The following is a 27,868-nucleotide window of genomic DNA, read 5'->3' as shown; positions in this document are numbered from 1 at the left end:
TACTTAGGCATTTCTTTTATTTTTAAGACCATTCATCTTCAAAGAAGGCATGAATAAGGTTTTATGATAGCAGTATGCTGTTAAATGATGAACATGTGTTTTAAAAGTATGTATTTTCTCTAAATGCTTTATAAAAGCAAAAATCTCTTCTAAGGACCACAGAATCGTGGTCCAATATGTATATGATTCATATATTAATACAACTTCCAAGGAAGTCTCCCTCCTCTACACACGCAACCCGAGAGAACAAGGCGGCTGCCAAGGATGAAGGGTCCCCATCTGTAAGGCCTGGAGCAGCTGTCTGTCGGGTGATGCTCTCCAGGCAGACACACCAGGCAACTGAGTCTGGATACACATCCTCTGAAAGTCAGTGCATTCCTGGACCAGGCATAAGGATTTTGGCATGAAGAACAGGAACTGCTTGTTAATTTCTAAAACCTCAATCTTTAACTTTTCCCCTTCTTAAAAATGGGCTTTCAGCTTGTGGAAAAGCTAGGAGTTGTTTGCAACTGTCAGCCTTTTAAAAAGTGCTCATTTGCTCCCTTAACAGAGCAAATGATGAGAAACCATTTTCCCGCGAATTATGGACAATATATAAACATATGCTTCAACGATGTCAATAGCTTTCTGTCCAAGAATGTCGTCCCAGGGGCGTGAGTCTTTCATTAGAACAAGTTCAGGATTTGTGACATTCCTTTTTTCGAACCTTTGATTTTGGTGCTGTGAAAAGAATAGAAAAGAAAGAGAAAATGAAGAGGTAGGCCCACGCAGACTTGCTTCATACCGACCAAGTATGTGTACACAGGAGGGGAAAACTGACCGTTTGGATTTTCTTGTTTGTAGAAGGTCTTTAACATCTCCACTGCCTCCTCAGCCCGATATCCAGGGGTGCACTGATGAAATAAGAAAGCTGAGAATGAACACAGGCCTAGGAAAATGTGTGCTGTATTCCGTGAAAATGGCAACACATACATCATTATGTAAACATATTTCAGATAACGATAATACACCTCATGGATATTAGGAAAATCAGTAAGGAAGTATATTTCCAAAAAAAAAGACCTCAATTAAACATCACTAATCAACTCATTATTATTTTTCAATCAACTAACTGTGTGATCCCAGTTCAGTTCAGTCACTCAGTCGTGTCCGACTCTTTGTGACCCCATGAATCCCAGCACGCCAGGCCTCCCTGTCCATCACCAACTCCCGGAGTTCACCCAGAATCACGTCCATCGAGTCAGTGATGCCATCCAGCCATCTCATCCTCTGTCGTCCCCTTCTCCTCCTGCCCCCAATCTCTCCCAGCATCAGAGTCTTTTCCAATGAGTCAACTCTTCACACGAGGTGGCCAAAGTACTGGAGTTTCAGCTTTAGCATCATTCCTTCCAAAGAAATCCCAGGACACCTACTAGTGATGTGATCTTGTGTAAGATACTTCAACTTTCTATGCCTCAGTTCCCTCATATGTAAAATATAGGTAATTATAGAAATTAACCAAAAAGGATTTTGTGAAAATTAAATGAGATTAGATAGTCAAAGGTATGGTTTTCCCAGTAGTCATGTACAGATGTGAGAGTTGGACCATAAAGAAGGCTGAGCACTGAATAACTGATGCTATGGAACTGTGGTCCTGGAGAAGACTCTTGAGAGTCCTTTGGACAGCAAGATCAAACCAGTCAACCCTAAAGGAAATCAACCCTGAATATATTCATTGGAAGAACAGATGCTGAAGCTAAAGCTCCAGTACTTTCGCTACCTGATGTAAAGAGCTGACTCACTGGAAAAAACCCTGATGCTGGGAAAGACTGAAGGCAGGAGAAAGGGGCAACAGAGGATGAGATGCTTGGATGGCATCACTGATTCAATGGACGTGAGTTTGAACAAACTCTGGGAGATAGTGAAGGAGAGCGAACCCTGGCATGCTGTAGTCCATGGGGTTGCAAAGAGTAGGACATGACTTAGCAAATGAAGAATGACAACAACAAAGTGAGATTAGATAACATAGCCCCTGTTAATTACAACACCTGGCACACTGTGAGTGCTCACTGAGCACTAAGCTATCTTTATCTGCTGTTCTTTATTTAACAGGGGCCCATGAAGTGTTTGATTCTGTAGAGCTCGGGTTGGCAGTCCACAGCTAGAAATGGTCAGCTAAGAATGGTTTTTATATTTTAAAGGGTTAAAAAAATATATATGTGACAAAAATATAAGTGGCTCACAAAAGCTAAAATATTTCCTCTCAGGCTTTTTACAGAAAAAACTAGTTGAACCTTACTACAGAGGATATTTTTTAAGTGTTCAGTTTCTTCTATCTTTGATTCTTTCAGCGAAAACATCAACATGTGAAAGAATAAGAAATTGGGATACCAGTAGGGGGATGAAACTTAATACCAGAGAATATTTAGAGACTGAGCAGATCATCTCAGGAAAAGAGGAGGAATAAGCTTAGGTTGTGAGACAACCAGCGGATAGTGGTGGGGTGATTATTAAGGGAGTACAAGGAAAGAAATTAGAGCAATAAAATGAAGTCAAAATATACAGGCCTTTGAAGGAGCACAACGTGATGCGGTCACTGGTAATGTCACTGGCAACATCACTGGCTTGTTGGACAGAAATGTTCCACCCGTGTCTGATATCTAAGGGCTCATCTTTGTTCAGCTGAGAAGCTTTGAGGAATTCTTCAGATCTTTCTCATAAATGAAGTACAGAGTCAGTGATTCATTTGCAAAGAGTTATGTAAGCAAAACCTGAGTTACTGATAGAAGTGACTGGAAGAAAGCAAATCACTTTGCACATTGTTTTAATGATCAGGATAACTGTTCTACCTACTCTCCATCCTATGACAGTTTCTTTTCTGATGTGATGGTAAAAGTTATCTGTTCTCAAAAGTGCAGGGCTTGTTGGGAAAGCTGATGTTCAGCTGGGAAAACTCAAAATAGAATGTTTTCCAAAACTTGTTCTCATTGGGATTCAACCAAATTTAGCCCTTCATAGGTACTTAATATTCTCCCAAGAATATCTGAGATCTTTGTTAACTACACACCATGTCCAGCATTTGTTAAGTCCTTTTCTTTTTAAAGCATAATACTTTTAAGATTAACCTTAGATCTTAGAGAGAAAAAAATCAAACCAGTTTATGGGAACTGGTATTTGTCTAGAGACCAAACTCTGAAATAAAAATTCCTTCTGCTCATAGCCTTAAACACGAAAACTCTGGGAGAAGCGTCAAAGTTAAAGAGAAAGTAGAATTTCTAAGTGGATTCTTGGGCCTGGGGGAAATTTCAACTTCAAAAAGGCAGGGGAAAAAAAATGAAATCAGGTATTGATTCCTAGATGCCAAAAATAGTACAGGGCAATCAAGCAAAATGACTGACTTTGTGAAAAATATTGTGTATTCACTGTAAATGGCTGCTATAGTCACCAACACTGGAGAAGGCAATGGCACCCCACTCCAGTCCTCTTGCCTGGAAAATCCCATGAGCGGAGGAGCCAGGTAGGCTGCAGTCCATGGGGTCGGGAAGAATCGAACACGACTGAGCAACTTCCCTTTCCCTTTTCACTTTCATGCATTGGAGAAGGCCATGGCAACCCACTCCAGTGTTCTTGCCTGGAGAATCCCAGGGACGGGGGAGCCTGGTGGGCTGCCGTCTATGGGGTCGCACAGAGTCGGACACGACTGAAGTGACTTAGCAGCAGCAGTCACCAACACAGACTAAGCATCATGCAAATTTGGTACAGCACAGAGGCAGGCACACATGTGGAGGGGAGAGGCCCATAGTGGTAGGGTCCATACACATAGCTGATGATGTTGGTGAAGACTGTCAAAGGAAAGCTTGGAAGGCTGGAACTCTCCTTCTGGAGGGATTCTGTGCATTAAGACAGCTAAGCACTCTCCTGGAAATGATTACCTGCAGTCTTACACTGAGGCATCCATGACCTTGACCAGAGGTTCCCAGCACCCACCTGGTTCAGTCATGGCTCCTTGGTGTACTGACAACACGCTAATTATCCGCAAGCCCGTAGGTGAGATAAGAGTAATTAGAAAGAAAAAGTATAACAGTTCATGTTACCTGAAATGGTTTCCCAGTACTCGGTAGATCAGCAGAGGCAATATCCAGAACAGAGCCACAACCACCAAATCTTTCATTCTGGCAGCCATAGACAACCAGCGGGATTCCTGAGAAAGAATTAAGGTCCTACAGAGAACAGGCAGTTCACGTGCATATTGTGACAAAACTAGAGTGGGTTTATACCAGCTATCCTAGAGAGGAAAGCCCACACTACCCTTAAAAATAATTAAACTTGGGCTTAGTCTTAAAAATTCAGTTTTGCAATCAAGTAGCATGACCGAGCAGTCTAAGCTGCTGGATTTAGGCTCCAGTCTCTTCAGAGTCGTGGGTTCAAATTCCACCACTGCCAGACCAGAGGTATTTCTCTAGGTCTAAGCACCCTTTAATTCAGGAAATTCCTTCTAGAATATAACTTAGTTTTAGGCTTCCCTGATAGCTCAGTTAGTAAAGAATCTGCCTGCAATGCAGGAGACCCTGGTTTGATTCCTGGGTCAGGAAGATCCACTGGAGAAGAGATAGGCTACCCACACCAGTATTCTTGGGCTTCCCTTGTGGCTCACCTGGTAAAGAATCTGCCTGCAATGTGGGAGACCTTGGTTCAATCCCTGGGTTGGGAAGATTCCCTGGAGAGGGGAAAGGCTACTCACTCCAGTATTCTGGCCTGGAGAATTCCATGAACTGTATAGTCCATGGCGTCGCAGAGTTGGACATAACGGACAAACTTTCACTTCACTTCACAATCTAGTTACACAAAAGAAAGAGGTTTAAAGGATTTAAAAATTAACATCTCACAACTGCAAATGGAGTGAAAACTGAATGTGTATTTGCTAAATGCTTGCAGCTTGGAGCTCTCTCTGGCCTCTCCTAAAGGAGATATTTTGGAATCACTAGAGAATTGGAGCCAAAAGGGAGGCAGGAATTTAATCCAGAGATTTTCACCTCTTAAAAATAACAGATTTTCCCTCTGTTCTTTCCTCAAGCAAATATAACTGTGGCTCAGAATAAACCAGACTAAAACGGAGCCACTCAGGACAGCACGATGGGCAGAGAGTTTACAAAGTGGAAACTGTATGTCTTATCATACTCAAAGCCCTCTCTATTATTTAGTGATTAAATGATTCACACCCACATACCAAAATAATGGACATGAGTTTGAGCAAGCTCCAGGAGATGGTGAAGGACAGGGAAGCCTGGCATGCTGTAGTCCATGGGGTCGCAAAGAGTCAGACACGACTGAGTGACTGAACAGAAACAACCAAAATAAATACATAAAAACATGCTAGCATGAGATTCAATAATTAATTGTTGAATTATCCAGCAATTTTTAAAAAGATCTTTAGAGGCTAACTGGCTGTACTCAGTATTTGTGTCATTTATTCCACAAAAGACACAATTCGAAGAGCTTTATCAACTTCCCATTTATTTAGTTTACAGTTCTTGGGGTCCAAAATCACTGTGGATGGTGACTGCAGTCATGAAATTAAAAGACATTTGCTACTTGGAAGAAAAGCTATGACAAACCCAGACAACGTATTAAAAAGCAGAGACATCACTTTGCTGTCAAAGGTTCATATAGTCAAAGCTATGGTTTTTCCAATAGTCATGTATGGAGGTGAGAGTTGGACCATAAGGAAGGCTGAGCACTGAAGAATTGACGCTTTCGAACTATGGTGCTGGAGGAGCCTCTTGAGAGTCCCTCAGACTGCAAGGTGATCAAATTTGTCCATCCTAAAGGAAATCAACCCTGAATATTCATTGGAAGAATTGATGGTGAAGCTGAAACTCCAATACTTTGGCCACCTGATATGAATAGCTAACTCACTGAAAAAGACCCTGATGCTGGGAAAGACTGAGGGCAGGAGGAGAAGGGGACAGCAGAGGATGAGATGGCTGGATGGCACCAATGACTCAACAGACAAAAGTCTGAGCAAACTCCGGGAGACAGTGAAGGACAGGGAAGCGTGGTGTGCTGCAGTCCATGGGGCTGCAAAGAGTTGGACCGACTGAGTGACTGAACAACAACAACACAGTATCATAAATACTTTCACTTTGTAGTTACTTGAATTTTTCAAGCCTTCTATGTAATAGGTATTCATGGCAAAAATAAACAATAAAGACTTATAAACAGAGAAAGAGAAATTTTAAGTCACCTGTAATCTGTTCACCAAAGGCAAAATAGGTGCATATTCTTCAGGTCTTTTCTTATGTACACTGTTAAACAGTCTAATTTATGGTCTGTCTTTACCTGACAGCTTAAGTTAGCTTGAAGCGTTTCTTGCTCTCACTTACTTGTTATAGTTCACTGATACTAAAAATAAGACTTCACTATTCAAAAATCTTTCTTAAAAAATGTTTTGGCCTAGGAACACTATATTTTGTAAAGTACATCTTCCAAAATTTGTTTCACAATTCTGTTTTCATATAGTAGAATCTTTTTTAACATCGTCTGGACTTTTTTTTGTTTTACATTGATGCCTTTGATTTTTTTTTAAATTGAAATATAATTGCTTTACAATGCTGCGTTGGTTTCTGCTGTACAACATCGTGAATCAGCCACATGTACACATATAAGCTCCTCCCTCTGGTGGGAGGAGCGTCCCTCCCACCCGCATTCCACCATCCATTTTTGAGTTCAGGAGACACGAACCTGTGATGTCAAAGGATACTCATCAGGCGGAGAGCAGCTGCACACATGATGCAGGGCTCCACGGTGACGTACAGCACAGTGTGTTCAAACACTTCAGAAGGACTCCTGTCGCGGCGACGGCACCAGTCTAGGGCCTGGTCAATGGCCACCATTTCTGCATGTCGAGTAGCCTGGAAAGAGAGCTGCCTGCACTGACCTTGTTGGCTACGTGTAACAGTATTTTACAAATATTCCAAAGTAAATATGAAAAACGGGCCTATTGTTTCTGCAAACATTTCAGCGAATAAAGGTTTCAGGACACCCTTAGCAGCTGACAGTGGATTTCCTAGTTCAAGTACCATAGCCCTGCTGACAAAAGATACCTAATCTGAGATGTCAGAGGAATTAGTGCTCTATTTTTAGTTAAGTATCTAAGTACTTTAGGGGACACTCTTTCAATTAAAATACCAGAGAGATAAGTCTCAAATAAAAAAAAGATGTCTATGGTTCCTGAATATTTCCAAGGAAACTGAAATTTTCATAAGCATGCGCTTTAGGTTCGAATATGTTTTCAAGACTGTCACTGACCTCACTCTAAACAAATCTATATTTAGAATGTCATCACTGGGATATCATCACTTGCATTTTCTCTGGGATAAGATTTTAAATACTGGCAGACTCTAGAGAGAAGCAGAGGTTTGGTATCAGTTTCAGATACCTTCTGGGAGCAGTAGAGTATAGGAGAAATGCACAAAATTTGAAGTCAACCATACTTCAGTCTGAATCCTGACTGTGACGTTACTAATTGTATAGCCTTGGGCAAGTTACATAGCTTTTCCAAGCCTTAGTTTCCCCAAATGTAATTCTAGTATCTACATCTCATAAAGTGATATGAATTATATGAAGCACAGTCACACATAACACTATATATGTACTCTGCTATGTGGCAATTATTTATAGTACTCATGAATAATTATGTTTATCAATAAACTTACACTTAGTGTCAACTATGTACAAGCCACTGCACTAAACTCTGTGGGGAAAAAAGTCTCTGTCCTCCAGAAGCACAAATTCGGTGGGGCAAACAGAAAGGTGTTCATTTACCTGTGGAAGGTGCTGGCACAGTGGCCAAGGGGCCATGGAAGCCAGAGGCAGATGGGAGCCCTGCTGGCCCAGAATGATAAACTCAGAGCTGGAAAGTTCTTTGGCAAAGAGGGTCCCATACCTGACTGCATACCAGAACCAACTGGGGAGCTTAAAAAAAAAAGCAAAGTTCCCCCCAACTTGGGTGCTTTTTAGAAATCAGGTTCAGATTTACTGAATCAAATGTGCTCATAGTTCTCGAGAAATAATCAATGACCTAAATCATCTCAATCAACTCTTTTACCGCTGAAAAACCAGAAGCTAAGTAAGCTATGTTAGGAGGTTACTAAAGACACACAGTTGGGCGAGGTGATGGCGGTGGTGACGGCGGGTAATGGTAGCAGAGCCGAAAGTAGGACTTGGGTCTCCTCTTTTGGGGTCAAGAGTCTTTCTCTACTGTGATTGTAGGGTAACCTTCTAAAGAGCACAGAATACTAAAAATAAATCCAGGTTAATTTCAAGGTGTGGAAGAAACTCAGGTCACTGGGGGTTTAGACAGAGGTTCCTAGGACATCCGACTTTCTCATGTTAAAGATACTGTACTGAACCACAAAATACAAATAGGGAAATATGACAATTATTTAAATCACAAAATTCTACTCATGAATAGTATCTGTAGATTCACTAATTGGTGTACTACGGCTTATTGGGCTTTCCAGGTGGCTCAGACGGTAAAAAATCTGCCCGCAATGCAGACCCAGGGTTTGACCCCTGGGTCAGGAAGATCCCCTGGAGAAGTAAATGGCAATTCACTCCAGTATTCTTGCCTGGAGAATTCCATGGATAGAGGAGCCTGGCAGGCTACATTCCATGCAGCTGTAAAGAGTCAGAAACGACTGCGTGACTAACACACATGGCTTACTACTTATCTTACAGGCCTCTTGATGTCCACATAACAACTGTTTTGTGAATTTGGGTTCCTATTTTGCTTGTGTTTCACTAGATCTGAGTTTTCTTGTTGACAGGTGTGATGAATGAACTCGAAAGTGCTCATAGCACCCCACCTCGTTCTCTGGCTCCCAAGTAAGATCAAAGTCAACGTGAGGGGTGGTAAAGTTATAAGCTCTCCTTGAGTCCCCCCAGCACTTCTTATAATCCTAAAACTTATGATTTCATTTCTACTCACTGTAACACGCTGTGGTGATACCACATTCAACAAATGTTTCCTTAATTCATAACTTCTCAACCTAACCACAATAAAGTCACAAAAGCTTTTCAAGTGTATCTGCAGGTGGTGGAGACTGTACTCCACTGAATTACCTGATATAGGAATAGCTTTCTTTATACAATCCTTTTATATCTCCACAGCTATCAATTGAGGGTGACTTTTTAATTGACTAGGAGGAACACAATAATTAAAGGTACTACACACCCAAGGGAGAAGGCAATGGCACCCCACTCCAGTACTCTTGCCTGGAAAATCCCATGGATGGAGGAGCCTGGTAGGCTGCAGTCCATGGGGTCACGAAGAGTCGGACAAGACTGAGCGACTTCACTTTCACTTTTCACTTTCCTGCATTGGAGAAGGAAATGGCAACCCACTCCAGTGTCCTTGCCTGGAGAATCCCAGGGATGGGGGAGCCTGGTGGGCTGCCGTCTATGGAGTCACACAGAGTCGGACACGACTGAAGTGACTTAGCAGCAGCAGTAGCACACACCCAAGAATACTAGAGTGGGTAGCCTATCCCTTCTCCAGCAGATCATCCCATCCCAGGAATCAAACCAGGGTCTCCTGCATTGCAGGCAGATTCTTTACCAACGGAGCTACCAGGGAAGCCTCACCGAAGGATACAATATGAGCTAAATTGCTATGTCTTATAAAGTAGAATTTCCAGGTATTACATTTGCTTAAAATGGAGATGGACTCTTTTCTTCTGTATGGACACTCTGATGTAATAAAACCCCTCTTGGATTTTACTCGTGTTAAAGCTCTATGAAATGGAAAATCAGACCCAAAGAATTTACTGCTTCATTAAATTTTTCTAAATTATCCAAAATTTTGAAAATCAGTATGGATCACTTTTTATAATCAGAAAAAAAAAAAGACATTTTAAAAGGTTTCAGAAAACTGTCCTTCCACTTATGGTCACCTAACGCTACACAGATCCATCTTGCCACCAACCACGAGAAATCCATTCCACGCCTACCATCACTGTCATATGTTTGCAATTTACTCTTCAACTCACATACATTTTTGGTTTGATTAACTTCATTTCTCCCCTTCCCCACAACTTCATTGTTGTAGACCATAAGGCAGCCAACAGGAACTTCAGTATTGTCTAGGGCGTCTTTGGCCTAAAAGACAAAGTGGAAAATCTAAAAGATGATGTTCAACACTTGAAAAGACGAAAGAAACAGGCAGCCTAAGGAGTACACACATGAACAAACATCAGAGCAAAGAAACGCGGCTCAGTTTCCCCTTTTCTAAAACACACTTCAGTATTTAGTGCCTTTATTCTCTGTTGTGTCTATATTGAGAGATACTCAAGAACAAATCCCCATTATAGTCCTGAGCTCCCTGAATTTTTCTTTTACTGGAAGCAGAACTGATCAAAGACTACTTTTGATCCTTGTTCTTATATTGCCAGGGGTGTTGGAGAAGACTCTTGAGAGTCCCTTGAACAGCAAGGAGATCAAACCAGTCAACCCTAAAGGAAATCAGTTCTGGATATTCACTGGAAGGACTGATGCTGAAGCTGAAACTCCAATACTTTGGCCACCTGATGTGAAGAACTGGCTCATTGGAAAAGACCCTGATGTTGGGAAAGATTGAAGGCAGGAGGAAAAGGGGACGACACAGGATGAGATGGTTGGATGGCATCACCGACTTCATGGACATGAGTCTGAGCAAGCTCCAGGAGTTGGTGATGGACATGGAAGCCTGGCGTGCTGCAGTCCATGGGGTTGCAAAGAGTCAGACACAACTGAGCTACTGAACTGAACTGAACTGTGCACTCTTTTCTGATGGAGTACAGGCTTCTCAGGTGGCACAGCAGTAAAGAACTGCCTGCCAATGCAGGAGACGTGGGTTCAATCCCTTGGTTGGAAAGATCCCCTGTAGGAGGGCATGGAAATTCACTCCAGTATTCTTGCCTGGAGGATCCCATGGACAGAGGAGCCTAACTGGCTATATTCCATAGGGTCTCAAAGAGTCAGACATGACTGAAGCGACTTAGCACAGCACAGCATACATGTATTTGTAAACAGGTAGATGGATAAGTAATATTTATAAGTCTTTTATTAAAATTCTTTCTTTGTTGAAATTCCACTTGCTTAATCTTTCTGATGCTTTAAAAATTACAGAAAACATCCTCTGGTATTCAACAGCATCAAGGTGACCAGACTGCTTATCTCCCTGTGCCCACAATCTCTGTTCTAAGCGAGACAATAATGGCTTTGGAGCACTCTATACAAAACTGGCACAACCATTTTGAAAAACATTTTAGAAGCTTCTTTAAGAAGTAAACACACATGTGTGCTAAAGTCGCTTCAGTCATGTCTGACCCTTTGCGACCCTATGGACCATGGCCCTCCAGGCTCCTCCAGGCAAGAATAGTGGAGTGGGTTGCTATTTGCTTCTCCATGGGATCTTTCCAACCCAGGGATCAAACATGCATCTCTTACATCTCCTGCACTAGCAGGCAGGTTGTTTACCACCTAGGAAACCCCAAGAAATAAACCTACAAAGAGCCTATCAACATCTAGCTCATTCTACTCCTAAGTATTTACTGAAGAGAAGAGAATATGTGTCCAGCAAAAACAAACAAACAAACCTTGTAAAAGAATGTGCCGGGAGCCGGCATATTGCATATTGAGTGAGGATCTGGAATAGCTCAACTAGAATTCTATCACTGCCGGGGGCCAGCGTGAGGCACTCCGCCCGTGGCAAAGGTCATGAGGAAGGAGGCTCAGCATACGCAAAGGCGGGATCGAGCCTCAGGAGTCCCCCTGGAAATTCTCGAGCATCTACCCCGAAAACCAGAGTCTGCCTACTTTCTGCTTTGTGCTTTCACCTACACCTCTGACTTTACGGGGGGCTGTCCCCCACTACCTCTCTCTGAAAAGAGAGTTAGCTTACAGCTCCAGTTAATAATTCCTGGGTGTGACAGTGTTTCAACCTACAAACTCCTTTGGAAATCCTCTAGCCTGCCTGAATAGGTTTTTCCGGCCACATGTGATTGTTCAGAGCCTCCCAACTGTGAGAGGCAGGAGATGTTCTAAACTGCCTAAACACAGATTCCTTTGAGTAGTTAAAAGATTGATTAGAAATTGTATTGGTGAAGGGTTTTTTCACTTGTTGAGCCAATGTTTGCTGCTAAGTCTCCATACTCCTTACCTACTGTGTCCTTGGCAGTGTATTGATTGATATAATGGGTGTATAGAAATGTAAAATGCAGCTTTGTCCAATGCTTTTTTGGAGGCTGGTGCCTGACTTTGGAATAATCACCTTTAGAGAAAAATAAGTTTCTTAAAATGTTAACAGGCCTCCGGGCCAGAAGATGATGTCAATCACCTGAACTTTTGCATATGATAAGTTTGAAAGCCTGGCTTCAATTAGACCCAGGAACTGCTGTCCTTGCATGACTCCACCCCTTCCCCCATTATCCTTTATGCACAACTTAAGGTATAAAACTACTTTGGAAAATAAAGTACGCCCCCTTTTTTTTTGTTCGAAATTTGGTCTCCCCGTGTCGTTCTTTCTTTCACCTTCTGGCTGAGTTTTTCCTCTGAGGCGGGGAAGCTCGTCAAGCCTACTAATTTTGCTTGGGCTTCTAAGATCCGACCGGGGAGGCCTTAGTGTCTCCTCTCCTTCGGGAGAACGGGAGGACGCCTGCGGCCTTTGTAGATGACGTTAATTCCCTGCTTTGGAATTTTATTCAGCCTCTTTTCTCCACTGAATTTTCCTATTGAGCTATCCTTATTTCAGCCGCTTTTCTCCACTGAATTTCCTCACTGAGCTATCCTCATTCTATTACTCTTTATATCCTTAATTAACGTTTAATTAAGCAGTTGTTCCCTGACCCTCGCCTACGCCGTCTCTCCTTCGAATACCCTGGATCAGCTGGGGCTGGACCCCGGCAAGAATGTTCATAACAGCTTGGCTGTTATGTTATGTTATTCATAATAGCCAAACACAGGAAATAGCACAGGTGTCCATCAACAAAAGAATGGATAAACACGCCATGGAATACTACTCAGCAATAAAAAAGAAACAAACTACGGATACACACAACACCATGGATGAATCCCAGACATGCTAACGTAAAAGAAATCAAACACAAAAGTGCACACACTGCATGATTCCCTCCAAGTGAAGGACTAGAACAGACTAAACCATGATGAAAGTAATTGCAGCAGTGGTTCCATCACCAACAGGGATGAGTAGCTTGATTGGAAAGGGACACAAGGAAATCTGGGGAGGAAAAAGCTTTATCATGATAAGGGTGTGGCTTACACAGATGTCTGCATCATTCAGAACTGAATGAACAATACATTTAAGACCTGTGCATCTCACTGTATGTGAAATATGCTAAGTCACTTCAGTCATGTTTGACTCTGTGTGACCCCAGGGACTGCAGCCCGCCAGGCTCCTCTGTTCATGGGATTCTCCAGGCAAGAATACTGGAGTGGGTTGCCATGCTCTCCTCCAGGGGATCTTTCTGACCCAGGGATCAAACCCGCGGCTCCTGCGCTGCAGGTGGATTCTTTACTGCTGAGCCACCAGGGAAACCCATGTGAAATATATCTCAACTGAAAAATACAAATGAGAAAAGTAAGTTTAGGCACAGTTCCGCCACCATCCCAGGGATGGTAAACTAATCATTATAGTTGCAGAGTCACCCCTCCATCACTAGCTGTCCATTTTTTTTCCAGCCCTATGGTTGAGGGAATGGGCTTCCGTGCCGGCTCAGCAATAAAAGAATCTGCCTGCAATGCAGGAGATGTGGGTTTGAATCCTAGGTCAGGAAGATCCCCTGGAGAAGAAAAGGGCAACCCACTCTGGTATTCTTGCCTGGAGAATCCCATGGACAGAGGAGCCTGGTGGGCTACAGTCCATGGAGTCACAAAGAGTCAGACATGACTTAGTGATTAAACCACCACCATGGTGGCTGAAGGAGCCCCAGCAGTTCTGGGGCCCAGGACAGCTAAGGAATACTTCTTCAGGCAGAGAGCAAAAACAGGCAGGTTACTTTTGGGATGCCCGGACACCACAGGTGAGAGAGAACCTGAAATGGTTGTGACCCGTGGACTAGTGTAGTCATTTCCACCTCACTATGGTTTAAAGAACCCAAGTACCGCTGTTTCTAGAAAGGCATAGCATTTCCTGTTTGGGCAGGCTGGAAGACACTCCAGAAGACTACATTCCTACTGAAGCAGAGGTATTTACACACACCACAGGGCACACGAAGTACCAAGTTGAAGGCTTTGCTGAAATCAGTATGTGTTCCGTCTCCTGCACTAGCCGCCTGCTCCCAGCAATAACCCTATCATAATGCTAGCGTGGGTCCCTTAGCTGCTTCAAACATGCTCAGCTGACACTTTTCATTTGGCCAACAGTGGTGAAAGGAGAGGCACGTTGTGGGAGCATATGATACTTCTCTTGCATCTGGAGTAGTGGGATAAAGCTGGGGCCTGGAGAGATGGAAGGAGACAGTATCTGAAGCCATAATACCACGTTCTTCAGAACTGGGTCATGCACTACCCACAGGCTAGTTCTGTCCCAGTTATGTAAAAAGTTAAAGCACACCCAATTTGTGCAAAGTTTGAAAGACTGCAGAGGTCTTTCAAAGGTTTGGTGCATATATACAAATAAAAAATGTACCATAGGTTACTACAGGAAGGAAAGCTGGGAGGAGGACTGACAGCTGGGGAGGGAGGAGACAATAAGAACCAGCACAGTTAAGGCAATCGTCACACAGAGAGTGAAATTTAAAATAAGTTCAGGATGATGCATAAACTGGGGTCCACAAGAAAGACAAATCATGTGCTCATCCATCAAATATCTGTCGAGGGTTTTGAGGTAGGGAAGTTATCCTGGATTATTAGGTGGCCCCAAATGCAATCATAACTGTCCTTATGAGAGATGCGGAGAGAGATTTGACACGTAAAGTAGATAGCAATGGGATGATGGAAGCAGAGAGATTTGAAGATGCTATGCTGTTGGCTTTGAAGATGTGGGAAGGAGTCATGAACCAAGCAAGGAATGTCACGTTAGAAGCTGGAAAAGGCAAGGAAATATATTCTCCTCTAGGGCCTCCAGAGGGTGCACAACCCTGCTGACACATTTGTTTGGGGGCAGTGAAATGGAGAGTGGACTCCTGGCCTCCAGAATCATAAGAGAATAAACCTATGTTGTTCTAAGCCACCAAGTGTGCAGCATTTGTTACCGAAGCCAGAGAAAACTAATACACCCTGTTAAGAGGAAGAAAAGATAAGCTAAAATGGGAAGAAAGTATTTATAAACCATATATTTAAGGGGACTCTTGAGAGTCCCTTGGACAGCAAGGAGATCAAACCAGTCCACTCTAAAGGAAATCAACCCTAATATTCATTGGAAGGACTGATGCTGAAGCTGAAGCTCCAATATTTTGGCCACCTGCTGCAAAGAGCCCACTTGTTGGAAAAGACCCTCATGCTGAGAAAGCCTGAAGGCAAGGAAAAGGGGAGTGACAGAGGATGAGATGGTTAGATAGTATCACTGATTCAAGTAACATGAATTTGAGCAAACTCTGGGAGATAGTGAAGGACAGAGGAGCTTGGTGTGCTGCAGCCCATGGGGTCACAAAGTTCAGTTCAGTTGCTCAGTTGTGTCTGACTCTTTGTGACTCCATTGACTGCAGCCCATCAGGCTTCCCTGTCCATCACCAACTCCCAGAACCTCAAACTCAAACTCATGTCCATTGCACTGGTGATGCCATCCAACCATCTCATCCTCTGTCGTCCCCTTTTCCTCCCACCTACAACCTTTCCCAGCAATAGGGTCTTTTCCAATGAGTCAGTTCTTCGCATCAGGTAGTCAAAGTATTGGAGTTTCAGCTTCAGCATCAGTCCTTCCAATGAATATTCAGGACTGATTTCCTTTAGGAGTGAATGGTTGGATCTCCTTGCAGTCCAAGGGACTCTCAAGAGTCTTCTCCAACACCACAGTTCAAAAGCATCAATTCTTCAGCACTCAGCTTTTTTTATAGTCCAGCTCTCATATCCATACATGACTACTGGAAATACCATAGCTTTGACTAGACAGACCTTTGTTGCTAATGTCTCTGCTTTTTAATATGCTGTCTAGGATGGTCATAGCTTTTCTTCCAAGGAGCAAGCGTCTTTTAATTTCATGACTAGGTCACAAAGAGTCAGACACAATTTAGTGACTGAATAACAACATATTCAACAACAGTCTAGATCTGGATTATGAAAAAAAAAATGCTCAAAATTCAACAGTTTAAAAAAATTGTTAGAAAATGGGCAAAAGATACTAAAAAACATTTTATCAAAGATGGCATACAGATGGCAAATAAGTATATGAAAAGATGGATACATCATTAACCATTACGGAATGCAAATTAAAACCACAATGAGATATCACTACACACTTACCAGAATGGCTGAAATAAAAAGTATTAACAACAGATGCCAGTGAAGCAGAGAAACAGGATCTCATATATTGCTGGCAGGAATGTAAAATTGTTACAGCCACCCTGGGAGATGGCTTGGCAGTTCCTTAAAGAGCTAAACATGCACTTAACATATGACCAATGATTGTACTCTGGGCATTTGTCCACCCAGGGAAATGAAATCTTATGTTCATACAATAACACAATGTCATATACAGACATGAATGTTCAATGACATTTTACTCCTAGCCCCAAACTGTAAATGACCCAAATGTCCTTCAAGGGTTGTCAGGTTAAACAAAGCACGTTGCATCCACCCATGGAAAACTACACAGCAATGAAAAGGAATCAGCTATTAACTGACTCAAGGAAATAATGTTGAGTGGGAAAAAAAAATCCCCAAAGGTGACATATTCAAGTATACCACATTCCCAAATGATAAAACTATAGGTATGGAGAATAGATTAGTGACTGCTGGGGGTTAGGGTGTGGAAAGTATGGTGGCCATAAAGGGGCAGCAAGAGGGAGCCTTGTGGTGATGGAGAAGTCCTAGTGGTGATCAAACAAAACAGGTAACAAAACTGCACTGAACGACACATACACAGATGCACACACAGGCGCACACACATAAAGCTGATGACATGTGAACAAGCGCTGCAGACTGGGTTAAGGCTATATTCCTGGCTGTGATATTTCGCTAGTTATGTAATATGTTACCACTAGAGGAAACTAAGTGAAGGGTACTGGGGCCTTCTCTGTATATTGTGTTGCAACTTGCTGTGAATTTGTAATTATTTCAAAATGAAACATTAACAAAATAAAAGGTGGAATAAACCAGAAGGCTCCTACAATGGCAATTAAGAAGAGATGGCTACTGAGGTAGGAGGAAAACCAGGAGTGTCTGGGGTTATAGAAGATCCAAGGAAAATACTGGGCCAAGAAGGAAGGGTCAGTTTGGGTGAGATGGAGGAAATGAAAACCAGTAGCAGCCTGAAGAGGGACTTATGTGTAAGTTACATTTCTAGTTTCTATTACAACAGACTGTTTGTATGTCAAGTGTTCGGATTCCGAGCTTGCAAATAATAAGAGCTGAGAGCTTGTTGGAAAGCTCCCCCTGATGTAGGACTAGTTCAGGCACATTATTAATTCATGTACTTTATAACCCGGTGCGACTGGTTTCGTGATTTCCCCATTTTACAGATAAGGAGACTGAGCCCTGGGAAGGTTACGGGATCAGTCCCTGTGTGAGGCTGGGCCTAGAGCCCAGGCAATGTGGATCCTCCACTCACTTGTTCAACAAATCTCTGTGGAGCACCTGCAAGGTTCCTGGGTTTCCAGCCACAGCTCTGCCTCTAATGTCTACTCCAGTCACCACTGACCAGCTACTTTACTGGTGCCTGGGTTCTTAGCAGTGCTAGTTCAAGGGACAAAGGCAAAGGGGACATTTAGCAAGAGAGTGAGACGTAAAAAGTCTAAAGAAAAACAGAGTAAACAAACAGGGGGCCACGTGACAAGGATTATCTGTAAACCTGTCTGCTGAAGAGTTCTACGTGAGGCTACTTGTTCATTTCAAACATGCAGGAGAGGATCCAAGAGCAGAGGGAAGGAGGAGCAGGTGGCAGGCAGAGGCAAACCCAAGCTGCCCGGTGCGGGTCCCTCCACATCCTGACTTGTTCACCTGGAAAACAGCCGGGGCCACGATCCGGGCCCCTGGAGAGGGGACGAGATGGGCCTTTCATTCTTTCCTTCGGGTTTTCTCTTGTTTCCTCCAAGAAAATTATCTGCTTTTAACTCCATTTCCCACTCTATATTATCTTCCTGTTTCATTTTTGTGAAAATGCCTTCCACCGCTGTCCCAATTAGAGAGAAAGCATGAGTGACCGTAGTACTTGAAAAGGGCAAATAATACTGTTGATGAGGAGTGGCCTAGACTGAGGGTGAGGAGTGAGCAGCTGGAATGGTGAGTTAGGGAGGAGGTGGCAAGATCAACCTTAGAACCCCACAGAACGAGTCACGTGTATATATGCATGTATCAAATACATATATCTGCTTTGCTGTGAAGTTCAAAATAGATTTAATTACACTGAAAAGAGTTTTTAATCCATCCCATCTTGTACTTTCCAACATTCCCACGACCTCTTCTGCCAAGTCCAATCGTTTCATTATAAATGCACAAAAGAGCAGGCAAAATGGCTCTGAATTGTACCTATGTAGGTTTTCAACCACCTCATCTTTTTTGAGAGGCTCCGTTACTATTTAAAATGGCAATTTTGCCTTTCATAAATTAATAAGTTACCAAGGTTCAAAACTGAAGAATGAAATCTCTCTTCTCACTGGCTCAAACACTGGTCCCTACTCCAAATGTCTTGAATGTCGTTTCTTTTGCTCCTCAAATGTCACCTCCGGCACTAGCCAGGGTCCACCTGCTACAGATAAAGACAGCGCTAGGACGGAAGAGACTGTGCAGCTTCTCTAAAGCCGTCCTTCCCACAAACTACTTTCTAGTCATGCGGTGGTAGCAGGAGGGGAGAGGGGCTCAGAGTGCCTAGACTCTTGAAGAGTACCTGAGTATATCTCCTACAAAAGAAAAAAGAAAATTGGAGGAAAAGAATTCGGCCAGGACAACTCTTAGGTAGAAATAATAATGTTCGAAAGGTCAAACGACACTATAGCTGTTACTGCTCGTGACTCTGAGAAGCTCTTTTCTCCTGTAACACACTAAACTTCTCCATACCTGGGAGCCTGGCGCCAAGAGCCTCCCAGCCATCACCCAATGCTCCCCACCAGCCAACTGAGTCAGTCGAACCTTTCATTATCCTTCCAGGTCTTTTGTCCTTAATCTTCTTGGAGCCCCTCTGAGAATCTGGTGAAAGTTATGGACACTCCCACGCGAAAAAGGCACAAGCACGTGACATTTTTACACACAGTATCAGGGTTTATAGATTCCTCCTAAAACCTGAGCCCTGGTTAGGAAGTCCTGATCCGGACAGATAGTTGGATCCCCTCCTAACCCAAGACCGAGTCCTCCATTTCTTTGTACTTGATGATTCCTCCCCTTGAGAACCCATCTCTTCTTTTCCACTCACCTATATCCCATTTCCCTTTTTCAAGTTAAGAAAGCATCCTGTAATTTCACTCAACTAACTTGCTCAGGACCTTGTCAGCTATTATCTGATAGCATTTTATGTCTGCCTCTTATTTTGGATCCTGGACTTGCTACTATTAACTTTTTCATTTGTGGGCGGCTTAATTTCATCAATTAAACAGCATGCTCCTGCGGGGAAGCACTAGATCCAAGCACCAGCAAACCTGTTCTGCTCACCTTTGTAGGCCAAGCACATGGCACAAGGCCTAACACAAAGAGACATTTAATCACACTACATTTGATACAATGGATCTGTCTGTGCTTGATTTCTTTTTGAATTTCCCTCAGACATGCCATAATCTTATACTAATAATGCTGCTGCTGCTGCTGCTGCTAAGTAGCTTCAGTTGTGTCCGACTCTGTGTGACCCCAAAGACAGCAACCCACTAGGCTCCTCTGTCCCTGGGATTCTCCAGGCAAGAACACTGGAGTGGGTTGCCATTTCCTTCTCCAATGCAGGAAAGTGAAAAGTGAAAGTGAAGTCGCTCAGTCATGCCCGACTCTTAGCGACCCCATGGACTGCAGCCTACCAGGCTTCTCCGTCCACGGGATTTTCCAGGCAAGAGTACTGGAGTGGGGTGCCATTGCCTTCAGGTGCCTGGAAAAAGCAACTATAATACACGATTTATTCCAGAAACCTTGCAACTTTTCTCCTTCTGACGCTCTGATGATACATTTATATACTCAATATTTCTTTTTTCCTAAGTGTAAAGTAAGTATGGCAGAAGACTTGGGGGTAAAAAAAATTCACACATCAAAAAATAAAAACCACTCATAATCCCAACATTACAAAATATGATCACCAGTATTATTCTGTAACAAATTTTTCAGGTTTTTCCCTATGTCTGCATATACATATTTGTAGCTTTCAAAAAAGTCAAATAAATTTATACTATATATACCATTCAGCAGTCTGCGTTTTTCATCCAGAAACATATTACAAACATTTCTCTATGTTGAGTAATATTTTTTCAGCACATGATTTTTTTAAGGCTACATAGTGCTTCTCTGCATAAATATTTATGATTCACTTAATTGGTCCCCTATTGTTTGACTAGCACATGTGGCTATTTTTCAAATTCCTCACTTTTATAAACAAATGGAGAACTTCTCTGTATATCTCCACTGATTCCTTATGAATTATTCCTAGAAATAGCTATAAAATACAAACAGTTCCTACAATGTAATTTTTTTTTTAGAATGAAGCATTGTCAACCATTCTTATTTTTTTAAGGCACACCAGAACTTTTTTTTAATATTTATTTATTTGGCTGTGCCAGGTCTTATCTGCAGCACACTGAATGTTTTAGTTGTAGCATGCAAATTCTTAATTGCAGCACGTGGAATCTGCTTCCATGTTGCTGCTGTTTTTCAGTCGCTAAGTTGTGTCTGACTCTTCCCAACCCCATGGACTGCAGCATGCCAGGCTCCCCTGTCCTCCACTACCTCCTCGAGTTTGCTCAAATTCACGTCCTCTGAGTCGGTGATGCCATCTAACCATCTCATCCTCTACTGCTCCCTTCTTCTTTTGCCTTCAATTTCTCCCAGCATTAGGGTCTTTTCCAATGAGTTGGCCCTTTGCATCAGGTGGCCAAAGTATTGGAGCTTCAGCTTCAGCATCAGTCCTTCCAATGAATATTCGGAGTTGATTTCCTTCAGAATGGACTGGTTGGATCTCCTTGCTGTCCAAGCAACTCTCAAGAGTCTCCTCCAGCACCACACTTTGAAAGCATCAACTCCTCAGTGCTCAGCCTTTTTTATGATCCAACTCTCACATCCATATAGGACTACTGGAAAAACCATAGCGTTGACTATATGGACCATTGTTGGCAAAGTGACGTCTCTACTTTTTAATACATTGTCTAGGTTTGTCATAGCTTTTCTTCCAAGGAGTAAGTGTCTTTTAATTTCATAGTTTCAGTCACTGTCCACAGTGATTTTGGAGCCCAAGAATATAAAATCTGTCACTGCTTTCACTTTTTCCCCTTCTATTTATCATGAAGTGATGGGACTGGATGACATGGTCTCAGTGTTTTGAATGTTGAGTTTTAAGCTAGCTTTTTCACTCTCAACTTTCACCCTCATCATGAGGTTCTTTAATTCCTCTTCACTTTCTGCCATTAGGCTGGTATCATCTGCACATCTGAGGTTGTTGAAATTTCTCCGGGCAATCTTGATTTCAGCTTGTGCTTCATGCACCCCAGCATTTTACACGGTGCACTCTGCATCTAAGTTAAATACGCAGAGTGATAATATACAGCCTTGTCATACCTCCTTTCCCAATTTTGAACCACTCAGTTGTTCCATGTCTAACTTGCTTCTTGACCTACATACTAGTTCCCTGACCAGGGATCAAATCCAGCCCCACTGCATTGGGAGCAAGATGTCCTAGCCACTGGACCACCAGGGAAGTCCCTACAATGTGGTTTTTAAAAAGGAAAACTAATAATAAAATTGGGCAGAAGAGAATATACCTAGGCAATTCACAGAGGAAAAAAAATCCAAATGTCTAATTAGGATTCCCAAGGCATGGTAGTCAGTGGGAATAAAGTGAAAAGGCAGAGGGGTCCAACAGAGTACAATGGGGAGCAGTGAGCAACCAAACACAGCACAGGACAAACTGGGGGGTGAGGACAGGTGGCTGGGCTCAAATCACATCTCCGTCCTTACCAGCTCCCTAACTGTGGGAAGCTTACTTAACTCTAAACCTCGATGTCCACATCTGAAAATGAGGACAGTAATATTACACACCTGATATGGTTTCAAATTGTGGTGTTAGAAAAAACTCTTGTTCAGCAGTCCCTTGTTCAGCAAGGAGATCAAACCACTCATTTCTAAAGGAAATCAACTCTCAATATTCATTGGAAGGACTGTTGTGAAGCTGAAGCTCCAATACTTTGGCATCTGATGCAAAGAGTCGACTCACTGGAAGAGACCTTGATGCTGGAAAAGATTGAGGGCAGGAGAAGAAGGGGATGATAGAGGATGAGATGGTTAGATAGCATCACTGGCTCAATGGACATGAATTTGAGCAAGCTCCAAGAGACAGTGGAGGACAGAGGAGCCTGGCATGCTGCAGTCCATGGGGTCACAAAGAGTTGGACATGACTTAGTGGTGACTGAACAGTAAGCACCATAGAGCAGGACTACTGTGGACCTTATACATTTGGTCAGTATGAAACACAGCCCATGGCAATGTGTCTGGAATGTAAGAATGCAATGCTGTTATTTTTTTTATTTGATTCTAAGCCAAATCGTTAGAATTATATGCTGTGGTGATTAAAACAATGACCTTTATTATATGCTATCTCTCCAAAAGAAAACTGTCATGAAAAATAGCGATTTTACAAAACAATAATAAAATATAGAGAACTTTCTTTAAAGTTTGATAACTTCACCAAAGAACAACAAGAAATGTAACACAGATATTACTTCTCACCTGTAACATTGCGAAATGTTCAGTAGTGATAATTCCAGGGATGGTAGGAACTGGGGTAGGACAGAACATTCTCACACACTGGGGACGGACGTGGGACCGCTTCAGGCCAGCGCTATCCAACAGCACTGTCGATAGCGATGGAAACATCGTTTGATCTGTGCTGTCCAATATGGTTGCCACCAGCCACGTGTGGCTTCTGAGTACCTGAAAAGCGGCTAACGTGACTGAGAAACTGAATATTTAATTTCATCTTATTCATGAAATAACTAGGCACATATACTAGTGGCTACTACACTGGGCGGTATAGTTCTAAAAGGCAATCTAAAAACATCTAGATAGATGGCTTTAAAATACATACATCCTATGTCCCATGTTTGGTAATTCACTCCAGAGCAATAAAAGAACTATGGGATGGGGGTGAGAGGAAAATAAACTGAAACAAGAAATAATTATACCTAGGAAAAAAGGATACTTACAATCATGAAGAGAATATGTAATTTGACTTATTTAAAAGTATATATGTCAATAAATTTATAAAAATAAATTTCTTATGACTATGAATTATCTATATAATCAGAAAAAGAAAACATTAAACTATTTTCATTTGGGGAAAAAAATACCATAAAGATATTACTGAATCAAAGGATAAACTCAGTTTTAAAGCTTTTTTATATGTATATAACAAAGTTGCCTTCTAGAAAAGATGCCCCAATTTCAGCAAACAACTAACCAACTCCTCACACACACATCCTTATCTACAACAAGCATTGCAAGTTTTTGACCTTTGCCAATTTAACAGCTGAAAAATTATGCTAAGTCGCTTCAGTTGTGCCTGACTCTCTGCAACCCTATGGACCATAGCCCGCCAGGATCCTCTGTCCATGTGATCCTCCAGGCAAGAATACTGAAAAATTATATCTCTTTTTAATTTGAATTTAATCTATTACTAGTGAAATTGCACATTTGTTAACTTGTTCCTTATCTGTGTTTCTTTTAGAAATAGCATGTTCATTCATATACTTCGACTTTTTCAATATTAGTGTGTATACCTCTTTGCCAAGGTTCTTTATATATCAAGGTTATATCAAACCTGTCCTTTTATTTACAGTACAAATATTTTCCCTCCGCCCTTTGCTTTGTTACTTTGTATCTTACAAAGTAAGATACATTCTTACTATTCATTCTTCTTTTATGTTTTCTGCCTTTTATCATATACTTTAAAGAATCCATCTCCATTCCAATTCCTCCAGGCCTTCGCTCAACAAACACTAATATCAGCCAAGCACTCAGCCACTTGAATTGGCCATATAAATATGTCTACTCTGTCCAGGTGCTGCAAGTATGCTAGTATCCTCCCTATTATTACATGTACACTGGACACCTCACTTTCAAATTCCTCAGAACACGTTGCTGCTAAGTCGCTTCAGTCATGTCTAACTCTGTGCGACCCCATAGACGGCAGCCCACCAGGCTCCCCCGTCCCTGGGATTCTCCAGGCAAGAACACTGGAGTGGGTTGCCATTTCTTTCTCCAATGCATGAAAGTGAAAAGTGAAAGTGAAGTCGCTCTGTCGTGCCCGACTCTTCGCGACCCCATGGACTGCAGCCTACCAGGCTCCTCCGTCCATGGGATTTTCCAGGCAAGAGTACTGGAGTGGGGTGCCATTGCCTTCTCCGTCAGAACACATTAGCTGCCTCTGAATCTGGTACTAGCTATGCTTCTGGTCTGATCGTAAACTCTTCTCAGAAGTACACAGGACACTTTCTATTACTTCTACAAGTCTTCAAAGTAGTTTAAGATTTGAAATTTCTTTAGTGGAGGTGGAGGGGATGGTTGGACAAAGTCCAAGATTTATCACAAGCATTGTTTTCCCTTTGTTTAAGACCTGGAAGAAACATATGTGTGTGTGTGTTAGTCGCTCAGTCGTGTCCAACTCTGCGACCCTGTGGAGTGTTGCAGGCTCCTCTGTCCATGGGATTCTCCAGGCAAGAATTCTGGAGTGGGAAGAAACATATACTACTGGCCAAAAAACAAAGTGCAAACTAAGGACCTCCTTGACCCTGTGTAGATAAACTAGGCAATCACACCTTTAGGTGTTTATAGTCCGATTGTGGCTCAGATGGTAAAGCGTCTGCCTGCCATGCAGAAGACCTGGGTTCAATTCCTGGGTGGGGAAGATCCCCTGGAGAAGGAAATGGCAACCCACTCCAGGACTCTTGGATGGAAAATCCTATGGACGGAGGAGCCTAGTAGGCTACAGTCCATGGGATGGCAAAGAGTTGGACACGACTGAGCGACTTCACTTTATGTTAAGAGACAAAAATGTCAAGGCCAGAGAGACCCTAGAGACTACTAGGAGTTCAACCATCCCATTTTATAGAGTAGGAGGCAGTACTCTAGGGGGATAAAGTGACTTGCCAAGGTCATATCAAACAGGTACACACTGCTACATTTAAAATGGTTAACCAGCAAGGATCTGTTGTATAGCACAGGGAACTCTGTTCAATGTTATGTGGAAGCCTGGATGAGAGGGAGTCAGGGGAGAAAGGATACATGTATATGTATGGCTGAGTTCCTTTGCTGTCCACCGAAACTATCACGACATTCTTTTTTTTTTTTTATAACAACATTCTTAATGGGTTATATGCCAATACAAAATTAAAAGTTTAGTTTTTTTTTTAAAAAAAAGGTAGTAAGAAGACTCAAATGTTCAGTCCAGAAGTCTACAGAATAGTGTGGATGATATGAAAGGAGAGAAAGAAAACACATTTCTGATACACAAAGGGGAAAACTTCAATGGCTGAATAAACTTGGCTATTTCTAAAACCACTATTGAGTCCTCTATGGTAGGATCTCTCAAAATTTCATCTATGCAAACTCCCCATAAATATTCTGAGGAGAGTTCCTAAAGCAAATGAAAATGAATGGAAGAGACCAAAAATTTTCAGCATTCCCACATCCCCTGACCTCCAGGTCTCTTATCCATAGAAAGATGTAAATGCAGCTTAATTTGAGACATTTCAACCTTCCTGGGCATTTACTATCATCCTCATGACTTATGCCGCCCAGCATATGATAGTATTGAAATCATTTGGGGGAAGGAGAGAGATTTTGATATCACATGAAAACTCCTTTTTTCCAGCTGGAAGAATTTAGTAACATAAAATGAGTTCAGGACAAACAATTCCATATTATAAATTAATCATTTAAAGCATAAGTGAAGTGAAGTCGCTCAGTCGTGTCCGACTCTTTGTGACCCCATGGACTGTAGCCTCCAGGTTCCGCCATCCATGGGATTTTCCAGGCAAGAATACTGGAGTGGGTTGCCGTTTCCTTCTCCAGGAGATCTTCCCGACCCAGGGATTGAACCCGGGTCTCCCACATGGTAGGCATTGTAGGCAGACGCTTTACCGTCTGAACCACCAGGGAAGATCCATTCAAAGCATATGTGAACATCAAGGTATCAAACAAAAAGTTACACATCCTATAAGTTTAATGGGGAGAATAAATTTTGAAGTGGGCTGAAAGACTGCATCATGAAATCAAATCAGGTATGATGACCAGCATTTGTTTTTTCAAAATGGAATGAAAGAGAAATACCAGGAAAACTGTGCATAGGAAGGTTAAGTTTTGTCTCAATTATATCTAAGTGTATACTTGGCATTTACTGGAATGTAATATGGCTGGATGGCATCACTGACTCGATGGACGTGAGTCTGAGTGAACTCCGGGAGTTGGTGATGGGCAGGGAGGCCTGGCGTGCTGCGATTCATGGGGTCGCAGAGTCGGACACGACTGAGCGACTGAACTGAACTGAACTGAATACAAAATAGATTTTTTTTTTTTTTTTTTTTTTACTAAATCACTTACAGTCCATGGGATGGCAAGAGTCGGACACGACTTAGCTACTAAACCACCACCACCACCACTTTCAAAAAAGTATGAGAAACAAGTCTTTAAAAATATGCATATATGTGCGTCTATGATTTATATACCTATACATACACGCCAAATACACTTTTATCCCTATTAAAGAGTTCGCTGGCACACGTAAGTACGGGTAAAGCTTGGGTTGTACACAAAGCTTATCAGAGCCCTCCTTAATCAGGAGTCCTGAAGGGAGTGAGGGAAGAAAGTAAAAGAGCAGAGTGCAAGAGGACGGATGGATGAATGGATGAATGGCGGAATCTGACTGTTAAGGGGCCTGTTCTTATCCTGCTCTCTACCAGAAACATCCTCAGCTTCCTTCCTTCTCCTAGGTAGGTTCAAGGGGTCATACATACAAAATAATGTATCGTCGCGAATCTGCCAGTGTCCACAGGAAAGAAGGGGACGCAGCACGCACGTGCCAGCAGCCCCCGAATAGGGATGTTGACGCTTACTTCAAAACAGTGAAAAAGAAACAATTTCCGTATTTCTTCTCTTCCTTCCCTCAGAGCCACGTGAGAATGGACTAAAGTACATTTCAGGACAGTAAAAGCCAGCTGTTTCCCCAGAGATTGTGAGCGCCATCGAGATTATTAAGACCCAGAAAGTACCCCGGGGACATTTACTCAAATGCTCGGTCGGGATAAGCCGGAGAAAGTTCCGATCCTATGCGTCCACGCCACGGCCCCCTCACCATTTGCATCGCCTGCTCCATCCACTTTTCGGTCTCCTCCGCAGACACCGAATACGCGCCATCGGTAGCCGCGGTGGACCTGGCCTTCGCCTCCATACTGCACCCGGGCCGCCTCGCTCAGCGACAGAGACCGCGGGGAAATAGGAGCACAGGCTGCGGAACGCGGCGGATACGGGCCGTCGTTTCCGGGGGAATCGAACAGTGAGGTA

At 42.6% G+C, this 27,868-nt stretch overlaps 1 protein-coding gene across 5 annotated transcripts; it reads right to left on the bottom strand.

The window, feature by feature from the left end:
• Positions 1–27,797, bottom strand: ADAT2 (adenosine deaminase tRNA specific 2). Of its 5 annotated transcripts, none has more exons than XM_025294450.3 (7): positions 27,660–27,797; positions 22,351–22,542; positions 10,033–10,137; positions 6,740–6,890; positions 4,074–4,180; positions 821–893; positions 1–720 (listed from the first exon to the last, which is right to left on the bottom strand). In XM_025294450.3, exons 3-7 carry the CDS (start codon positions 10,090–10,092, stop codon positions 677–679), a joined length of 435 nt encoding a protein of 144 aa, XP_025150235.1. In that variant the 5' UTR covers positions 10,093–10,137; positions 22,351–22,542; positions 27,660–27,797; the 3' UTR covers positions 1–676. The 5 variants fall into 5 exon arrangements, with proteins under 5 accessions (XP_025150235.1, XP_044780098.1, XP_025150232.1 ...); XM_044924163.2 differs by lacking the exon at positions 22,351–22,542 and adding an exon at positions 23,039–23,242 and having other exon boundaries at positions 6,740–6,902; positions 27,660–27,792; XM_025294447.3 differs by lacking the exon at positions 22,351–22,542 and adding an exon at positions 23,039–23,242 and having other exon boundaries at positions 27,660–27,792.
• Between the last annotated feature and the right edge of the window lie 71 nt (positions 27,798–27,868).

Source organism: Bubalus bubalis, chromosome 10, assembly GCF_019923935.1.
Source record: "Bubalus bubalis isolate 160015118507 breed Murrah chromosome 10, NDDB_SH_1, whole genome shotgun sequence".
Classification (NCBI taxonomy): domain Eukaryota; kingdom Metazoa; phylum Chordata; class Mammalia; order Artiodactyla; family Bovidae; genus Bubalus; species Bubalus bubalis.
The sequence above is the reverse complement of the archived record's forward strand: the minus strand, read 5'-3'. Positions and strand labels throughout refer to the sequence as shown.

Excerpts from the sequence above, each read along its gene's own strand:
- ADAT2 (XM_044924163.2), bottom strand. The coding sequence starts at position 27,755 with ATGGAGGCGAAGGCCAGGTCCACCGCGGCTACCGATGGCGCGTATTCG. Across the intron at positions 4,181-6,739 it reads AGCTGCTCTCCGCCTGATGA|GAATCCCGCTGGTTGTCTAT; the intron begins GTATCCTTTGAC and ends ATTCTTTCTCAG. Across the intron at positions 894-4,073 it reads GTACTGGGAAACCATTTCAG|TGCACCCCTGGATATCGGGC; the intron begins GTAACATGAACT and ends TTATTTCATCAG.